Source organism: Mustela lutreola, chromosome 7 (genome assembly GCF_030435805.1).
Source record: "Mustela lutreola isolate mMusLut2 chromosome 7, mMusLut2.pri, whole genome shotgun sequence".
In the NCBI taxonomy this organism is placed as follows: Eukaryota; Metazoa; Chordata; class Mammalia; order Carnivora; family Mustelidae; genus Mustela; species Mustela lutreola.
Window position 1 is genome coordinate 139,705,279 of NC_081296.1, and position 20,779 is coordinate 139,726,057.

Genomic DNA, 20,779 nt, shown 5'->3' on the forward strand with positions numbered 1-20,779 from the left:
CTTTCAACATAGGTTCTAAACTCTTACACCTCTGGGAAGCACTGTGCCCATTTTCTACATGAGGAAACTGAAGCTCAAGGAGTCTGACACTCTTTCTTAGCATCACAAAGACTGCTGGTGGTGGAGACAGGATTTAAACCTCAGTCTTCTAAGAAGTCTGGATCCTTCCACTAATCCCTCACTGGCTTAAAATGTGGGCAATAAGAAAACATTCTTAAAGAACTCAACCTCAAAAAGAAAGGAAATCTTTATAAGAAAAAGATACTCTAATTAATTATTTTCTGAAAAGGAAATCTTTATAAGAAAATCTTTATAAGAAAAAGATACTCTAATTAATCTTTATAAGAAAAAGATACTCTAATTAATTATTTTCTGAAAAGCTATGGGATGTTAACTGTTACCACTTTCCTAAGTCAAGATAACTGGAAAAGGAAGGGAAACACACCAGTGAGGTACTTCTGTGATGAACAAAATGTCAGTCTTGAGTTTTACCATATACTGAAATCACAGCCAAGATGAGCCACGCTGTCCATTCTGGAAGGTACTTGATAAATACCAGGGCCATGAGGGCACTGATCATGATAAGATATGCCTGCTGGAGTCGCAGAGGCCCTTTCCAGTGAATGGCAATCATTCCCACCACACCAAAATTCCAGATCAGGAGTGCAACAGTAACGTAGTCCATGGCAACATTGTAGGTTTTAAACACTTCCCTGAAAAAAATTAAACAGAAATCTAAAAATATTTATGTACACTAATTTTCATCAAAACATTATTCAGAATTATGATTCCCTCAGATTAGATATTCATAGATTATCTTCATATTTTTGCCATATCTTTTATCAACCTGTGCTATTTAACAGTTTTCTTTAAATTCACTTTTTCTCTCAAGTTGAGCTTTCTTTAGCAGAAAACTCTGTATCATTCATATAAATAGGAAATCAGTATCACAGGTCATAGCTGTAAAAGTAAGTACAAAAACTATAAAAAAGGCCACATGTCACTTAAAATGCCATAATGGGTGGGGCGCCTGGGTGGCTCAGTTGGTTAAGCCTCTGCCTTAGCCTTGGGTCCTGATTCCAGTCCCAGGATCAAGCCCCATGTCCAGCTCCCTGCTCAGCAGGAAGTCTGCTTCTCCCTCTGTCTCTTCCCACCTATTGCGTTCACACTGTCTCTCTCAGATGAATAAAACCTTTAAAAATAAAATGCCACAACAGAAAGAAACCCTAGTTTTAAAATACCTGAAATTAGAAAAATTAAACATCCACAATACATTTCATATGGCTAGGACACAAGATGTTATTTTTGTAAAATGAAATTTAGTGCAGCCATGAAAAAAAATATATATATTTTATAATACTAACCAGTCTTAAGCATACCAAGTACAAACTATGTATGGAAATGATCATAATTTAAGAGTATTTCATCAACAAAGTCCATGGGTTTAAGTGACAGTTATATAGCTCAGAGTTAATTCCCGAAAACCAGATTAAGTATTTCACCACTTACCCCAAGTAAATGAATGAGAAAAAGAACAGCAACAACAGAGATGAAATAATAAGCCAGGCATGAATGACCTAGAAAAGAAAGCATTTCAATATAACTAACAGGAAGGCAAGTTTCTTACTTCAAAAATAATATATTATTTCTGTGAATGTTACTCTTTTCAAATGGCAGAACTCAAACTGACTTTGGGATCAGTGCATACTTATACTGAAACTCTTTGCTACCAAACTACTCAGAATAGAAAATAGAAAATTCAGCAAGACATATACACACACTTATTCCTTTAGAAATGTGAAAGTTTTTAAGAATTTTTTTTTAAGATTCTATTTATTTATTTGACAGAGAGAAATCACAAGTAGTCAGAGAGAGAGAGAGGGAAGCAGGCTCCCCACTGAGCAGAGAGCTCGACGCGGGACTCGATCCTAGGACCCCGAGATCATGACCCGAGCCGAAGGCAGCGGCTTAACCCACTGAGCCACCCAGGCGCCCTAGAAACGTGAAAGTTTTTAAATAATGCATTCTAAAATAAAGTATCAACAGAGCCAATAGTCAACATTTAAAGCTTAAAGCAGCAATAGTTTCAATGGAAAAATTCTGTTGTATTTTGGAAATAAACAGAAATAAATTGAATAAAATAAAATTCAATGAAACTGAAAATCATAGTCCATTAAATGACTTACATATATATACATTAAATGTATTTTAAAAAGTAGGCCTTTTAGGTTATGTAGCCATTTTAATTTTTTTTTTTTAAGATTTTATTTATATATTTGTGAAGTGTACAAAGCAGGGGGCGTGACAAGCAGAGGAATAAGTAAGCTCTCAGCTGAGCAAGGAGCCTGATGTGGGACTCAATCCCAGGGTCCTGAGCCCAAGGCAGATGCTTAACTGACTGAGCCACCCAGGCACCCCCCAAAAATCATCTCTAAACTGGAATATTATTTTGTCATTAAAAAAAAAAAAAATCATCCACACCCATCTCCCAGATCCAGTTGTTCCAATAATCAGGCTCTAACCTATCAAAATCTAGTTATGATCAAAATACATGTTAATTTTCTCTTTGGTTTTCTTCTGGTCACCCAAGGTGATCTGTAATTATTAATTCCTTTAAAAGAAAAGATTTCTTAAAAATTCTTGCTGTCTCTTTTTCTTTAAAACAATTTCAGGGGCACCTGGGTAGCCCAGTCATTAAGCGTCTGCCTTCAGCTCAGGTCATGATCCCAGGGTCCTGGACTGACTCCTGTATCTGGCTCCCTGCTCCATAGGAAGCCTGCTTCTCCCTCTCCCACTCCCCTTGCTTGTGTTCTCTAGCTGTATCTCTACCAAAACAAAACAAAACAAAAACAAAGCAAAAACTTAAGAAAGAAAGAAAGAAAGAAAGAAAGAAAGAAAGAAAGGGAGAGAAAGAAAGACAGACAGAAAGAAAGACAACTTCTTAAGTGGTACAATTAGGGAAAAAGTTAAAAGAATGCCTTTACACAGAAGTTGGTATTCTTTGAACATATGAATATTCTAAACTGACTATCTGAATAAACAAAGTTAATTTCTGGTGTTCTTTCACAAAAATCTCCCCTAATTTATTATAAAAAATTTCAAGTGGTGCCTCAGTCAGTTAAGTGTCTGCCTTCAGCTAAGGTCATGATCTCAGGGTCCTGGGATCAAGGTCTGCATCTCCTTTTCCCTCTGCCCCTCCTCCTGCCCCAACTCCCCACTTGTGCGCGCGTTGCGCTCTCTCTTTCTCTTTCTCAAATAAATGAAAATCTTCAAACAAAAAAATTTTTTCAAACACACATCAAAGTTTAAAGAATTTTACAGCCACCATTCACATTTTGATATACTCACTTTGTAGCATTTCTATCCATTTCTCCTTTTTATTTTTAATACATATCAAAGTAAACTGAAGACACCTGCACATTTCCCTCTCAAAATATTCAACTTTAGCAAAATATTCTATAGGGAGCCCTTACTCTATTTTATCAGCAGAAAACCCAATAAAGCTTAAGCAGAAAGGAATCTCCCTGCATGCTCCCCACCCCGCTGTGCTTACAAGACTCAGCTTCAGAGATAATCCAGGTTATAAAACTCAAAAGTAGATGAAATATTACAAAACAGAAAAGCTTTACAAAGTGGAAGATGTACATTGGTACTCCGTATTAAGCTCGACTTAAAGGTCAGAGTAAATACTGAGTATTAGAAATTCTCATTTTTCTTTTTAATTTTTAAAATTTTTAAATTTTTTTAAAAAAAGATTTTATTTATTTATTTGACACACACAGAGAGAAATCGCAAGTAGGCAGAGAAGCAGGCAGAGAGAGACGGGGAAGCAGGCTCTCCGCTGAGCAGAGAGCCGGATTCGGGACTCGATCCCAGGACCCTGAGATCATGACCTGGGCTGAAGGCAGAGGCTTAACCCACTGAGCCACACAGGTGCCCTAGAAATTCTCATTTTTCTTGAGAAATGCTTGTTACCTTATTTTTTTCAGCAAGAGAGCATGGGGATTGTGTTTATTTTAAGAAAGCACTTTTCTGAATACAAAAGTAACATACATGTATAACACTGAGAAGCTAAAGAAACACTAAAGGAAGAAAACCATTCCCACTGACCAGTGACAACCAATTAACGTATTTTTTCAGGCATTCTTTTATTACAGACACATTCTCATGCCACCAAATACTTTTTGAAAATACTGATTTTTATAAAATGAGAGTCCTTAGTCTTTTGTGTGGGGCCTCCCAGCTGTCTAATGCTATTGATGGGTGAAAATACAATTTCTAAATGACTAAATTATAATATTCTACGTATATGGATGAACCCACAATTTTACCTTTTCTTATTTATTTAGCTTTTTTCTTATTTATTTAACCTTTTCTTATTCCGTATTTCTTATGGAACTTATGGTTTTCTACTTTATTCTAATTATAATTTATGCTAGGATAAAAATCCTAGCATACAAATATTTTTCTGCATTTCAGATTCTTTCTCTCAGATACATCATGAAAGCAAAATTATGGAATCAAAAAGTGTACATTTTTTCTAATTACTATTGATACATATTGGCTTAGTGACTTCACAAAAAAAACCCTATATTAATCTTCACCAAGTCAATAGATGAAATATGTTAATTTATTATTTTAATATGTTTCTGTTTTTACCATTGAGGAAACATATATACACACATCTATCTCTCTCTCCTGGCCATCTATATTTCTTCTTTTTTTTTTTTTTTTTAAAGATTTATTTATTTATTTATTTGACAGACAGAGATCACAAGTAGGCAGAGAGGCAGGCAGAGAGAGAGAGGAGGAAGCAGGCTCCCTGCTGAGCAGAGAGCCCGACGCGGGGCTCGATCCCAGGACCCTGAGATCATGACCTGAGCTGAAGGCAGAGTCCTTAACCCACTGAGCCACCCAGGTGCCACCTGGCCATCTATATTTCCTTTGTAATTCTTCTGGCTTGGGTTTTAAAAAATTTCTTAGAATGTTCATAATATTTTTTATGATGTTTTAAAGTAATCTCTACACCTAAGGTGGGGCTCAAACTTACAACCCCGAGATCAAGAGCTACATGCTCTAATGTCCTATAATGTCCGTGTTCATAATTTTCTGAATGATTTATAAATGCTCTTCATATTACAAAGATATTAAATGCCCTCTGTCTGTAATAATGGCTTTTGGTCACCGATGTTGTGATTTTCTGAATTATTACCTGAATTCAAAGCCTCTTCTGATGATGACTAAATAGCACTTCCCCTTTTTCTAGAACATCAGGTGGTAAAACAGACTTTTCCCTCATCTTGCAAAAATCCCTAGTTCAGCTTTCTTGTGCTAAAAGCTCTGAAGGCTCTTTGCTTCAGTACAGAACAGCAAGCATCTCCTCTAAACCCTGAACTGTCAAGGCCAGAAATCGCATGGCTTTAATAAGTTACATAGTTCTGTCTCTAACCGTGATATGTAAATAAGCCTTTTCAGTTCTACCTTTTTCAAGTTTGTTCGGTCTTTCAACTTCTTGTGCTTCTCACAGACATTGCACAACCAACCACTGACAATAAATCCTCCAGGTTTATTTCCAAACAGGTCCTGGCAAGTTTCTGAATTTCTGACTCAAAAGCTCCTTTTATTTTGGAGTAGAAATCAAAGTAAACAACTTGTTCCTATAGAATTGGCTGTGCCTGCTAAGACTTGAACTTAATGTTAACAAAACAATATGAACAAACAAATGTGGAAATGTGGCTGAAAATAAACCCTTTTTAGACGATCTAAAATGAGACGTAACTAAAAGATGCACAAAACTGACCAAAATATATCAAGACAGGTTTGAGGCGCCGTGGAGCGAGTACACATCTCCCCTCTCTCTTGCCGAATGCAACCATGAGAGCTGGCCAGAATGCGTGCAGCCGCTAGGTGAGGACTCTGACAAGTGAAGAGTCAGCTGGGCTGGGGAACTGGAAGTGAGTTTAGCACGTTTTCCCTCCAGTTCTAGCCTCCTCCATCAAACTCACTGCAACCCCAAATGGGCATTGGCAAGATGGTGGGAGCTCTAGGAGAAGTCTACTTCTGGATAAGCAACAGGAAAGAGGTCTCCTAACACCAAAAAAGAATGCAAAAACCTCACTTCACCATCTTCTCACATCCAGCCATCAAACAGTCCTGCGGGGGTGGTACTGAGGGTTGCAGGAGCCTAAAATTCTGAGGGAGGGGAAGCTTTCTCTCTAACTGGAGGAACGGTAGTTCCCCCAAAGTGGGGCAGATGGCACTTGCTTTATTTTTCTCTCTGCCCTACCACTTCTTGGCACTGTCGTTGGTAAAATAAAACCAGCTCTCTGGCTGGAGGAACGGAACAGGGACATCCAAAAGAACCAAAAAGTACCAGGGAGATCACAGAAAGGAAGGCTCAAGAAAGCAAACTTATAACTGGTATGAATTTATGGGCTCATCCTTAAGGGGTGGAGGTGTGGGTATGACTCTAAACAGAATACAGACTCCCCATAAAATGCGAAGAACGAAAGTAGCATATAATCCAGATAAGAGTCACAAAGTGAAGGGCACCCAGGTGGCTCAGTCGGTTAAGTGTCTGCCTTGAGCTTAGGTCATGATCCCAGGGTCCTGGAATCGAGCCCCACATTGAGCTCCCTCCCCAGTGGGAAGTCTGCTTCTCTAACCCTCTCCCCACTTGTACTCTCTAATAAACAAATAAAATATTAAAAAGAAAAGTCACAAAATGAGTCTAATAAAGCAGAGAAGCAGAACTAGCAGGTAAACACATATATGCAGAAAAAGTAACTGCCATGAGGATATTTCAACAGAGGTAGGAGGATGCTCTGCAGCAGGGTTTACAGCATCTGCTCTTCGGTTTTCTAAGTATTGATGACTACCTCCCATGATCATAGACACCTTTGTCTTCAATCTTTTCCACTTGCTAATGTCAGACTGCAGATGGTCATCACTTGGGTTAACACTTCCACCCACTCAAACGTTCAACAAGCGGTTAAATTGTGTGTAATTTTAAAGTTTGTCCACACTGGAACGGTATTTGATCTTACTGGTAATTAACCAAATGCAAATGAAGGCATTTTGTTTAGCTTATAAAAATTAGCACAGAACTTAAAAAATTCAGTGCTGTGAAAGGTTAAGGTAAGACAGTCTCATTCACTACTAATGTTAAGTACAAATTGATCCTATCATTTTGAAAAAAGGAATTTTGCACACCATGATAATTAAAAAAAATATAGATGGGGCACTTGGGTGGCTCAGTCAGTTAAGCATCTTTGGTTTGGGGCTTGATCCCAGGACCCATGGCGGGCTCCCTGCTTAGCAGGGAGTCTGCTTTTCCCTCTCCCTCTGCCCCTCCCCACCATGGCTGATCTCTCTTGTTTTCTTGCACTCTCTCTCAAATAAATAAAATAAAAATTTAAAAATGTAGATAATTTGCTCCATAATTTCTGTGTTGAGGATTTTACCCTAAGGAAATAATGTGAAAAATTAAAAAGGCTCCATAAAGGCATTCATTGTTTTTTAGAGTAGTAAAAAAATGGTATGACTTAAATGTCCAACATCAGGGAAAATAGGGTAAGTAAATTAAAATACACTCATTGAGTCAAATGTTACATAGCCTTTAGACACATTTTCTGAGGATTTAAATATGGAAAAATGCTTATGCCAAAGTAAAAGTTAAGAAAGGACACATATTTATTAAACATTTTATTTTAACTATGTTAAACATATACAGACATAAGTACTAGAGGGGAAAAGAGTAGACTTCAATATCTAGAAAGTTATCATTATTTCTTTTATTTGAGAAAGACTTGTAATAATTTGTGATTTCTGAGGCATGCACCTGAAATATGGCAGGTGGCTAAAATTTAAGAGTGAATCCCTTAGTGAGAGGGTGAGCTAAGGGAGCAGAGGCCGGGGGGGTTGGCCCTGTGCCTTTGCTATACAATCTCCCCCGCCCTCATTTCCCAAGGAAAGAGCTAGTGCTACTGAAGGAGAGACAGTGAGGGAATGCATGGCTCCCAGTGTAGAAATGGGAATATAACCAGTCACCAATGAGTTTAACATCAGTGTCTGAAGGAAGCTCTAGTGGTCTGCACTCAGGAAAATCTGAAATTTTTAAGTTATATTACTTTATGGGGACAATTATATCCTACAGTACTATTTGCGAATGAGGGAATTCACAAAGGTCTTAGGACTTAATCTGGAATGTCCTAAGCGTACTGCAAATCAAAATGTTAAAAACATTTAGAATATGATAAGAAAAAAAATTTTCCCCCATAATGTCTTTTTGTGTTTTTAAATGTTCTACAATAAGGGGGAAAAGCAAAAATCAGTTCTAGAATATAAAATTCTTTTCTCTACTGGACCAAGTACGGTGACAGGAAAACCCAGTCACAAAAAGAACATGCTGGAAAGCAAAGTTCCATGTCTCATGCTCACCTTATAGCACCTGTATTTATAGAGAACCACCAGGAGAATAGTCATGACAACAATGACGCTGATCATGATAGCAGCATTCAGAATTGAGTGCAGGGCTCTCTGCCCCACGGTTTCTGTATCTTCCGTGAATGGGGTATAGATTCTGTAATAAAATACAAAAGTGTGAAGTAAGTGTTAATGGGTATCTCAAACCACAACCCTCTCCAACACCAGTTTTAGTTCCTTGATTCAACTGATATCTTGTGACTTTTCTCCATCTCAGCAATCTCGCCAAGAATTTCAGCTAAGAAAGGTAGCTATACTCAAGTTCTTATATACAAGTTGTTCAACACAAAAGGAGAGATCTCAAATGTGGAGAGGTGGACTTTTGTGAGCCAGACACTGGCTCCATCTAGTGGATGCTTTACACTGAAATCATTACTTACCAAATGTTCTCTCTCCACAGCTTATTAGTGATTTGTTTAGAGAACTGGGCTAATACCTTGGCTTTTAGAACGCCACAGTTTGCTAATTCAAATTTCAAAATTAATTTAAAGCTTTGTTTGAGCCCTTAGGGGCCCTACAGAGTTCTAGAGACAAAATTAGGTGAATCTGAATCAAAGTATTTTCCTTGAAGGCAAAGGGCTCCTACCAACAGCAGGACAGAACCTATACAACAACCCCCCCCAGGAGTCTAGAGAACGGGAGCATGCACTAACTCTTCATCCTTTCATTTAGCAACTTTGTTGTTGTTGTTGAGCACTTGTTACATAACTAGTTGTAGAAACAATTTGCCCTCATAGGCCTTACCTTACAGAAAGAAACCAGGCTTAAATAATGTAAATAAATATTTGCATATTGTGACAAGTGAAAAAGAACAGGCTGCTATAAGAAAGAGTATCCAAAAGGACCTAATTCTGTTACAAGGATCAGGGAAATCACCTTTGAGGACATAACACTTAAGCAAAGATGAAAACGATGATAAGAATTCATCCATCAAATCTAGAAAAGGGAAGAATGTTCTAGCAGAAGAACAATGGGACCACTGGCCCTGAGGTGGAAAAGATTAATATTCAACTCTTTACCTGTTCAATTTCAAATAAATTCAGCATCGCCCAGTGACACCACACATGAAACAGAACTCTGTAGCTCTCATTTTCTCTGCTTAAAGCAACAAATAATAACCCCTGACAGCCAGAGCAGTCAGAGAGGACTTCGTGCTCCCTCAGAGCAGAGCCTCCAAGGTGATGATGACGCACTAAAAAGGAAAGCCAGGGGCGCCTGGGTGGCTCAGTGGGTTAAGCCGCTGCCTTCGGCTCTGGTCATGATCTCGGGGTCCTGGGATCGAGTCCCACATCGGGCTCTCTGCTCAGCGGGGAGCCTGCTTCCCTCTCTCTCTGCCTGCCTCTCTGACTACTTGTGATTTCTCTCTATCAAATAAATAAATAAAATCTTTAAAAAAAAAAAAAAAAAAAAGGAAAGCCAGACCAGTCTTGGGAATAATTAAACACTCATACATACAGCTGTCCATCCTTCCGGGTATAGAAGCTGACTGATTTGATGGTAGCCACGACCACCACCATACAGAGAGTCACGGGGACAAAAAGCATGATCACATGTTTGGCGCCGTATTTCAACGTCAGCTCTTCATCTTCCTCTTCTTCTTGTTCCACCACCTGCCGTGAGTTACCCTGGGGTCGTCCATTAGATAATGGCCCAGGGTTGCCACGTCTCCGCCTTTCACTGCTGTGCTCGTGCCGTTCTCTGCTGTCATTCTAAAAGCACAAGAGAAACTTTTTTCAAGAAGTCAGACTCTCAGTAGAATCAAGGTATTTTATAAAAACAGAAAACGGAGTAATTAGACCTGAGATTAAGGAGAGGCCCATCATTACTTGAGTTCTAAAAACTCAAAGCAAGAAAGAATCAATTCACAAAAGGCGTGCAATTTAAAAGTCTAGATGAGGCGCCTCTGGGTGGTTCAGTAGGTTAAGCGTCTGCCTTCAGCTCAGGTCATGATCCCAGGATCCTCAGTTGAGTCCCACATGGGGCTCCCTGTTCAGCAGGAAGTCTGCTTCTCCCTCTGCCTGCAGCTCCCCTTCTTGTGCGCTCTCTGACAAATAAATAAATGTTTGTATGTAGGTATGTCTGTCTGTCTAGATGATTTGCCGCTCTTTGGTGCAGGAACCCGGTCCTCCCTCTCACCCGGCTCTTTCTGGGTTTTACCTCTTTCTCCTCTTCCATTCTCAACCTAATACAACTGTAATCCTCTGAGGTTTGGCTTAAAAACTGATACCTGCATGAAACCTTATTTATTACAGCTGCAAGTGTAGTAATCTCACCTTTTTCAAAATTAAGAACTGCTTTCCACCTGCAGTTTCATACCAGTTATACAAGGAACTATCTCCCTTTCATAATTTTTTTTAACTAGGCTCTACAACCAGTGTGGGGCTTGAACTCATGACCCTGAGATTAAGAGTTGCCTGCTCCACCAAATGAGTCAGCCAGGCGCCACAACCTTCATTATTATTATTATTATTTTTTAATTTTATTTATTTGACAGACAGAGATCACAAGTAGGCAGAGAGAGAGAGGAGGAAGCGGGCTCCCTGCGGGGCTCGATCCCAGGACCCTGGGATCATGACCTGAGCCGAAGGCAGAGGCTTTAACCCACTGAGCCACCCAGGTGCCCCCCAACCTTCATTATTAATAAGACTTAAAATCCTTACAGTGATATACAAGGGATCTATTATTTCTTAAAATTGCATGTAAATCTACAATTATTTCAAAAATTTATTTGAAAGATTTAAAAAAATCTTTACAGAGAGAAATTAGGCCTTAAACAATTCTGATGCTCCTCCAGCCAGAGGCGTCCTCACCTTGCCTTGTATAGAATGAAGGAGCAACAAATATTTGACAAATGACCGAATGAAACTAGAACCTTTCTTAGATTCTACTTTCCTCGGTTTCTTAATCCAAACACCACTTTTATCCTTATGCTGGGTTTACCCTTTCTTATCTTTCAAGTTCAACTTCCTTTTTGGTATCACTGTTCATATCTAAAACTCAACTTTTTGTAAAGGAGAGAGTGAATATGAAGAGCATTAATAAGAATAATAAAAATAACAGATAAAAGGAGGAAAAGAACAGCACTCCTCCTAGGTAAGTACAGAATAGGAGAGGAAAGCAGACTGACAGCCATTGTTGCTGGTAAAATGTAACCAGCTTAGTTAAGATAAGAACAGGTTCTCTTATGAAGATCTTGTGAGAACATGCCACTCTTTTACCTCATTTTTGACTACAGAGTGTAACTATTACTGTTAGTCATTAAAAATACATTACACTCTTAATAATAACTTAAAATTATTAGGATGTACTGGACTGTGATACGTGCTTTACATTAAATTCTCACAGCCACCCCGTCATCACCACTTTGTAGGTGGGGAAATGGCCACAGCTAGGAAGCATTACAGAGAGAGTTTGAACCCAGGCATGACCGACCAGAAATCAAGCTCTTAACCACCTTTCAATGAGCTGTTCACAAGACAACACAGGAACTCAGCAGACTCAGTGTCTGCACTGAGAACTGGCTGAGTTCTTTTTCACTTTACTTTGAAAATATTCATCCTGTAAGTAATTATTAAAATTCTATATTCCAGGTACTGTGCTATGGCAATACTGAAATTAAAAAGATCCTTCAGATCATAAGTTTGCTTTAATACAGGATAAATATAAAGTACTGCAGGACTGATAATTCTATGTGGTCCAAAAAGGCAGCATAAAGATATGATCCTTTAAAAAAAAAAAAAGATTTTATTTAATTATTTGATATAGACAGAGAGAGAGAGAGAGATACCAAGAGAGAGAACATAAGCAGGGGGAGTGGGAGAAGCAAGCTTCCCGCTAAGCAGGGAGCTCAATGCAGGGCTCAATCCCAGGACCCTGGGATCATGACCTGAGCCAAAGCCAGACTCTTAATGACTGAGCCATCCAGGCACCCCAAAGATACGATTCCTGAGAAAAGTGAGTGGAAGGTGAACGGTCTCCAAGCAGAGACGTGACAGTGGTGTAAAGGTGTGAAACTGAAAAATAAAACCTATACAGAAAACCAGTGCGAGGGGCACCTGGGTGGCTCAGTCATTAAGCGTCTGCCTTTGGCTCAGGTCACGATCCCAGGGTCCTGGGACTGAGTCCCGCATCGGGGTCCCTGCTCAGCAGGAAGCCTGCTTCTCCCTCTCCCACTCCCCCTGCTTGTGTTCCCTCTCTCACTCTCAAATAAATAATAGCTTGGAAAACAAAACAAAACAGTGAGGACTCCTAGGCTGGCTGGGGAACACAGTTTGTCAGGACTGGTGGCAGGAAAAGGTTAGGAACAGGTTGTAAAAAATCTCATTTGCCATGCCCAAGGGCTTTAGACTTTGTCCTATAGGCAATAAAAAGTCATAAAAATTAGTAAGGTTGAGGTGGTGACACATTAAATTATGTTTCATTTTAAAGAAACCTGACTGTGTGGCGATGAAAACAGGGAGATGTATGCAAAAGGTATGTCAGAAGCAGAACTGACAGGGCATTGTGGCAAATTACATGTGAATGGCAAATTACATATGAAGGAGTCAGGGATGATTCTGGAGGTTTCTGGCATAAGGGACGGGAAGGTGATGATGGCATTGATACAGCAGGGGACACAAGAAGATGAGCAGGTAGGAGGAGAGGAGAAGTATTTAATTAGGGAGATAGGTGAATGTGAGGTACCGGCAACAAGGCAGCGAAGTCCAAGGGTACAGTCCGGCATTCATTAGTTTCTACAGTTATGGAAATGGATGAAATCTCAGGGAGTACAGATTGAAAGCGGAACAGTATGGACTTGGTTATTACGTAATCCAATAACTGTGGAAAGAAAAGCAGAGTGGATGACGACCAAGGAGAGAAGTGGATAACGCCTAAGCTTTAGCAGCAGGTTGTAAGAGAAAAACCAGCCAAAGAGATTAAGAGAAAAATAGGGGAGAGGGAAGAAATCCCAGGAAGAATACATGACAGCAGCCAAAGGAGTACATGTCAGACGTGTCATCAACAGTCAGGCCGTAGGAGAGCTGAAAAGCCACTGAATTTAGCAGGGGAAAGTTGGGCCAGTGTTTTTACAAAAGTAAAAGAGTTAAGAGGGTAACAAGATCATAAATCATAGTGAACTGGGGAATGAATGGAAGTTGAAGAGTTAAAGGCAATCATTCTTTGAAGCAAAAAAATACAAGATGTGACAACAGAAGGGATTCACATTTGAAAACATTTTGGGAGTGTTAGACCTGAGCATACTTACCGGGTCAAAGCACAGAGTTAGGACTAGCAGAAGAGATTGAGGAAACCAGACTGGGAGATGAAAACTCATGGAACAGGGTAGGGGACACGTGGAGGGGAACAGAAGAGAGAAAAGTTGGCTTCACAAAGGAACTGGAGCCCCTCTACCTCAGTCTGGAGGTCAGGAAGTAGCAACTCTCTGACCTCACACAGAAAATATTTATGAAGATTTAAACCCTATGAGGAACAGAAAGGAAACTTCCAAAGCACAAAAGGCAGAGATATATACACCACTCAGTAAGAAAGGTAATTTTTCCTGATCACAAGTCTTTGGAGTGACCAAAGTCCAGTAGGAAGGCAATGCAGGCTCTGGAGGCCAGGGACACAGTGTGACAGACGGCTGAAGAAAGTTGAGGAAATCCATACTTCTATTTTTTTTGAAGGAGGTAACTAAGTCATATGCTAAGAATGTTTTGTTTGCGACTAATGTTCAGCAATACAATTATGACCAACTGAATGGGTTGATTACTATGCAATATAAACCAAAATGCACATAACAACAGCTCTTTTTATATGGTATTTGATAATTTACAAAGCATGCTTGCATTATTTCATTTATTCTTTGTATATATAGAGAGGTTTTGGTAGATTGATGTTAAAATAATTTGTTTAAAATCTCAAGGCCAGAAAACGGTAGACACAGGAATCAAATTCAAGTTTCTTGCTTCAAAATCTTTGTTCTTTCTATGGCACCACAGCTGTCCTATTAGGCTCCATGAACAGCTCAGTTGGGTAAGTCCAGCATGAAAGAAGCAATCATAATATGTTCATTCACAGTACTCAACTGGATATTCTGGTTTCTAATGAACAAGAGCCAAACCCACCCTGCCCCACCCTTGAAGCTGATAGGGGATGGAGAGCACGGTTTAGTGCACCCTTTCTCTTTATAGTACCTTTGATACTGTTTTTAAAATTGACTACATGTTTCCAAAAAAAACAAAAATAAAATTGTATGTTTCAATTTCTTTAAAATAAAGTTTATTTAAACAGGTAAAATTTTCACACGATTCTAAAGTCAAAGAATGTAACAAGGAATAACATAAAAAAAATCTCCCACATAACTATTTAATTATATAATGCTCCAGGTTGCCACTGTCATTATTCTCTGCAGTTTCTTGATGTATATGCAAATACAAATATATATTCTCATTCCCACTTTTTACACAAATTATTTTAGTATAATAAATGTACTATCCTGCACTTTGCTTTCTTTACTTAACTATGTATCTTAGAGATTTTTTTACATATCAGTACATAAGTACATCCTTATTCTTTGAAAAACTTTTTATTTTTAAACATCATTTTTTTAAAAAGATCTTATTTATTTATTTGATAGAGCGAGCAGGAGCAGGGGAGCAACAGGCAGAGGGAAAGGGAGAATTAGGCTCCCCGCTGAGCAAGGAGCCCTCAGGGCTCCATTCCAGGACCCTGGGATCATGACCTGAGCCAAAGGCAGTGCTCCACGACTGAGCTACCCAGGCCCCCCCCCCCAAAACCTTTTTAAATCAGCTACATAACCAGTGTCTGAACCTATCATAATGTATTAGGCCAATCTCCTAAAGACAAACATTTATCTTGCTTCCATCTCTTTTTCTTTTTTTAAATTCAATTCCATTTAGTTAACATATACTGCATTATTTTAGTTTCAGGGACAGAATTTAGTGATTTATCAGTTGCATATCACTCCCAGTGCTCTTTACATCAAGTGCCCTCCTTAATGCCCATCACCCAATAATCCTATCTCCCTACCCACCTCCCCTCCAGCAAGGATGTTTGCTTCCCTGAGTTAAGCATCTCTTATGGTTTGCCTCCCTCTCCATTTTCATCTTATTTTTCCTTCACTTTCCCTATGGTCAACAGTTTTGTTTCTTAAATATTTGTCTTTCTGTGACTTATTTCATTTAGCTTAATACCCCCTAGTTCCAACCACATGGTTGCAAATGGCAAAATTTCATTCTTTTTGATGGCTGAGTAATAATTCCATTACACACACATACACACACACACACACACACACCGTCTTCTTTATTCATTCATCTGATCTCTCAATGGACATCTGGGTCTTTCCATATTTTGGCTATTGTGGACACTGCTGCTGTAACTATGCTTCCAACTTTTTGCCATTTACAAACACTGCTCCAGTGAATGCCCCCTACAAGTTATTTCTCATGTGCAAAGCATATCTATAGGGTAAGTTTCCTGAAGTGAAACTACTGGGTCAAAGTACATATGCATTTAAAATTCTGGTATGTATTGCCAAATCACCCTTCCTATGGGTTCTATCAATTTAAAGACCCAAGCAGTACAGAACAGTTCCTATTTCAACAAGCCCTTATTAACAAAGCAAGCTATGAAATGCTTGGATTTTTACCAACCTAATAGGTTAAATATGCGAACATGGTGTAGCTTCTTTTATTATTAGAAAAGATGAGCTTTTTTTTTCTACGAGCTTTTTTCATATCCTTTGCCCCTAGCTCATGGTACTCAGGACCATATTTGGCTTATTGTACTGTTTTAGTTTCTAGGTTTAATCATTACGCTTACTAATTTTTTAAAAAGCGAATGCCAGGGATATAGCAGTCAAAAAGATAGATGAGGTCTCTGCTCTCATGAACGGATTTCAAGCAGGGGATAATAAACAAGCTCACGGGAGCTGGACAGTACTGCTAACAGGGTGATGTGACTTTTTAAAAAATGGGGGATGGGACTACTTTTAGATAATGTGGCCAGAGCATATCTCTTTGAGGAAGTGCTGTGTGAGCTAAGACCTAAAGAATGAAAAAATGTGAAAGGCCTGCAGTGTAGTAAGGGATTAACTCAGTAGGTCAGGGGGTGCCCAAATCCTGCACAGGACAGAGAAAGATTTGGCCTGGTGTCTGGGAGATAACCTCTAAGCCCTTGGAATATCCCGCCTGTTAAGAGTGTTTTTATTTACATGAGGCTTTGGGCCACACTGCTAACAATGTCATCTATGGTGAAGGTCTTGGGCCACAAATATCTGCTTGACCTTGGGAGGGGCTAGAGAATTGTGGTCAGTCATGACCAGCCCCCAGTAAAATTCCTGGACCCAAAGCTCAAGTAAGCTTCCCAGTCAGCATGTTCCTGGGAGAATTAAACACTCACTGCTCCTATGACTGCCAGGAGGAAAAAACTGGAAGCTCATGCCTGGTATCTCTTGGACTCTGCCCTTCAATGTGTTTATTTGTATTCTTCTGCTGTAATAAGCTATAGCCAGTGAGTGTAACAGCCTTTCTGCGTTCTGTCAGTTCTTCTAGCTATTCACTGAACATAAGCATGATCCTGGGGAGACCCTAGTATACTTATACACTGAAAACTACAAAATATTTCCTAAGAGAAATTAAAGAACAAAAGCAGACATAGACAAATAAGACACTATCAGATTTTAAAACTTCTTTGTTACAGGGTGCCTGGGTGGCTCAGTGGGTTGGGCCTCTGCCTTCAGGTTGGGTCATGATCCCAGGGTCCTGGGATTGAGCCCCGCATAAGGCTCTCTGCTCAGCAGGGAGCCCGCTCCCCCCCCCTCCCCGCCTGCATGTGATCTCTCTCTCTCTGTCAAATAAATTAACAAAATCTTTAAAACACAAAACAACAAAAAAAACTTCTTTATATCAAAGAAACAACCAGGGACGCCTGGGTGGCTCAGTTGGTTGGACGACTGCCTTCAGCTCAGGTCATGATCCCGGAGTCCTGGGATTGAGTCCCACATCAGGCTCCCAGCTCCATGGGGAGTCTGCTACGCTCTCTGACCTCCTCCTCGCTCATGCTCTCTCTCACTGTCTCTCTCTCAAATAAATAAATAAAATCTTAAAAAAAAAAAAAAAAGAGACAATCAACAGAATAAAAGGGAAACCCACAGAATGGGAGAAATATCTGCAAATCATGTATCTGATAGATGGTAAATATCCAGAATATATAAAGAACTCCTACAACTCAAAAACAAAAAATAATCTAATTTTATTTTATTTCACTTTTTAATTTTATTTATTTGACATAGAGAACAAGACAGCACAAGCTGGGGGAGCAGCAGAGGGAGAGGGAGAAGGAAGTTTCCTGCTGAGCAGAGAGCCCGATGAAGGGCTCCATCCCAGGACCCTGAGACCACGACTTGGGCCAAAGACAGACGCCCAACCCACTGAGCCACCCAGGCGCCCCAGGCAAAGATTTCTTAGATGACACACAAAAAAAGAGCCACAGAAGAAAAAACTAATGAAAGAGACTTCCATCAATATCTAAACTAACCTATTTCCCTTCTCAAAAAACAGTTATGAAAATAAAAAGACAAGCCATAGACTAGGAAAACATGTTGCCAAGCATACATATTATAGAGAATTTGTATCCACAATATATAAAGAACTCTCAAAACTCACAAAGAAAGCAAACTACCGAATTTAAAAATTGGGAAAGAGACTGGAACAGACACTTCCCCCAAGATATGAGGATGACCAATAAGCACATGAAAAGATACTTGCCATCATTATTCAGAAAAATATAAATTAAAACCACAATGAGATATTACTACATACCCTCTTGAATGGCTAAAATATTAAAAAGACTGACTACACCAAGTATACCAAGGGGAAGAACTAGAACTCTTATACAATGCTGTTGTAAAAATCTACAACCAATTTGGAAAACTGGCAGTATCTTAAAAAGTTAAATATATACCTATTACATTGGATCATATTCTACTCTTACTTACTCAAAATAAATGAAAGTGTATGTTTGTTCAATTATTTGTACATGAATATCCATAACAGCCTTACTGATAACCCCAAACTGGAAACAACACAAATATCCATTAACAAGTATGGATAAAAAACTGTGATCTATCCATATAATGGAATACAACTCAGGAGTAAAAAAGAATAAATAATTGATACATGCCATGCCATAGATGAACTTCAAAATTCTCAAAACTGAATCAAAGAAGCCAGGCAAAAGAGTAGATAACACATGAACTCATCTGTGCAAATGTCTAGAAAATGAAAACTAGAGTGTAAGGACAAAAACTTGATCGGTAGTTGCCTGGGGATGAGAAGTAAGCTAGGGAGAGCCAAAAGGGACAGACTGCAAAGGAACATGGGGAAAATTTGGGGGGTGATTAAGTTCATTATCTTGACAGTGGTGGTGGTTTCAAGCATACGCTTGAATTGAATTTGGTTTACAAATACCCAAACTTATCAAATCGTATACTTTATTTTTATTTATTTTCTATTTTTTTAAGATTTTATTTATTTATTTGACAGACAGAGATCACAAGTAGGCAGAGAGGCAGGTGGGGTTGGGGGGAAGCAGGCTCCCCATGGAACAGAGAGCCCAATGTGGGGCTCGAACGCAGGACCTTGGGATCATGACCTGAGCCGAAGGCAGAGGCTCTAACCCACTGAGCCACCCAAGTGCCCTATTTTTTTTTTTAAATCAGATTTGAAGATGTTTATTGCATTCTGTTTGGTGAAAAATAAACAATGTATTTAGCGTAAGAAATCATATACTTTAAATATGGGTACTTTACTGTATGCTAATTACAACAACAACCACCAAAAAAACCTGAAGTGTCTTTCTCAAAAGGGGTGTGTAGGTGCTTTGAAACTGTTAAAAAAAGGAGGATGACACTAGGCCACCAGGGTGGCTCAGTCGGTTAAACATCTGCCTTTGGCTCAGGTCATGATCCCAGGCTCCTGAAATCAAGTCCCTCAGGGCTCCGTGCTTAGCGGGAAACCTGCTTCTCCCACTCTCTCTGCAGCTCCCCCCAACCCCCGCTGTGCTCTCTCTCTCTCAAATAAATAAAATGTTAAAAAAAAAAAAGGCTAAATATTAAGATGATAAATTAGCATTATTTTTAAGACTAATTTAAAAAACATTTATTATGGGAAAAGTTCAGACAAATACCGTCAGAAGTGTAAAATGAAGTCCCATGTACAGTTTACTCAGCTTTTTTTTTTTTTTTTTTAAGATTTTATTTATTTATTTGTAAGAGAGAGAGAGTGAGAGCGAGCACAGGCAGACAGAGTGGAAGGCAGAGTCAGAGGGAGAAGCAGGCTCCCTGCGGAGCAAGGAGCCCGATGTGGGACTCGATCCCAGGATCGATCGAGTGGGATCATGACCTGAGCCGAAGGCAGCTGCTTAACCAACTGAGCCACCCAGGCGTCCCAGTTTACTCAGCTTTAATTACTACCAACTCACGGCTAATCTTACTCCATCTATTTTCCCATACACCTTACCCGTCTAGCATTGAGATAAATTCAGACAGATAATTTCCTTTGTAAATATTTTAGCATATACCTCTAAAAGATTAAAAATATAAAGACATTCTGTGTGTGTAGCTTGGTAGGTCATTGCTAAAAAGACAGACTTTACTTTTTATAAGCAGTTTTGGGTTCACAGCAAAACTGAGCAGAAAGTACAGATTCCACATGCCCTTGCTTCCCAGCCTTCACCAACGACCCCCCACCCCCGCCATCAACATCCTATACCGGAGTGGTACATTTCTAATCAATGAATCTATATTAACATGCCATTATCACCCAAAGTCTATAGTTTACACTAAGGCTCATTCTTGATGTTACACATTCCATGAGTTTTAAAAAATGTATAATACGTATCCATCACAGTACCATATACAATAGTTCTACTGTCCTAAAAATCCTCTGTATTCTGCCTATTTATATCTCTCGCTCTCCACTACAACTCTGGGCAACCACTGGTCTTATTGCCTCCACAGTTTTGCCTTTAAAAGCTATTTTTAAGGTTTAGAAAAACAAGTGCTGTAGCCATTATAAATGATTTCATTTCAGTGGCAGAAGGAAGGATTACTCACTATATAAATGTTGTAAGCGTCAGGGAGGGTGGAGTCCTAGGGGAAGTGGTAAGTATGTGGGAAGTGAATTCCTATGAAGCCAGATTCTCTGGGACTCCTACACCATTAAGTCAGAGTCTTCGTTTTAATTTTCTCCCTTTTTCTTACTTCAAAACGTGATGCAAGTACAACTCT

The 20,779-nt window shown here is 39.3% G+C and overlaps 1 protein-coding gene across 5 annotated transcripts in view; it reads right to left on the bottom strand.

Annotated features, from left to right (window-relative positions):
- Positions 1–20,779, bottom strand: part of PSEN1 (presenilin 1) — a 72,672-nt gene that overhangs the window by 26,918 nt on the left and 24,975 nt on the right. For all 5 annotated transcript variants that reach the window (XM_059182900.1, XM_059182896.1, XM_059182899.1 and 2 more), the window contains 4 exons: positions 9,940–10,193; positions 8,440–8,581; positions 1,510–1,577; positions 493–713 (listed from right to left, as the gene is read on the bottom strand). In XM_059182900.1, coding sequence (XP_059038883.1) covers positions 493–713; positions 1,510–1,577; positions 8,440–8,581; positions 9,940–10,193 — 685 coding nt within the window. The remainder of the gene's footprint in view (positions 1–492; positions 714–1,509; positions 1,578–8,439; positions 8,582–9,939; positions 10,194–20,779) is intronic.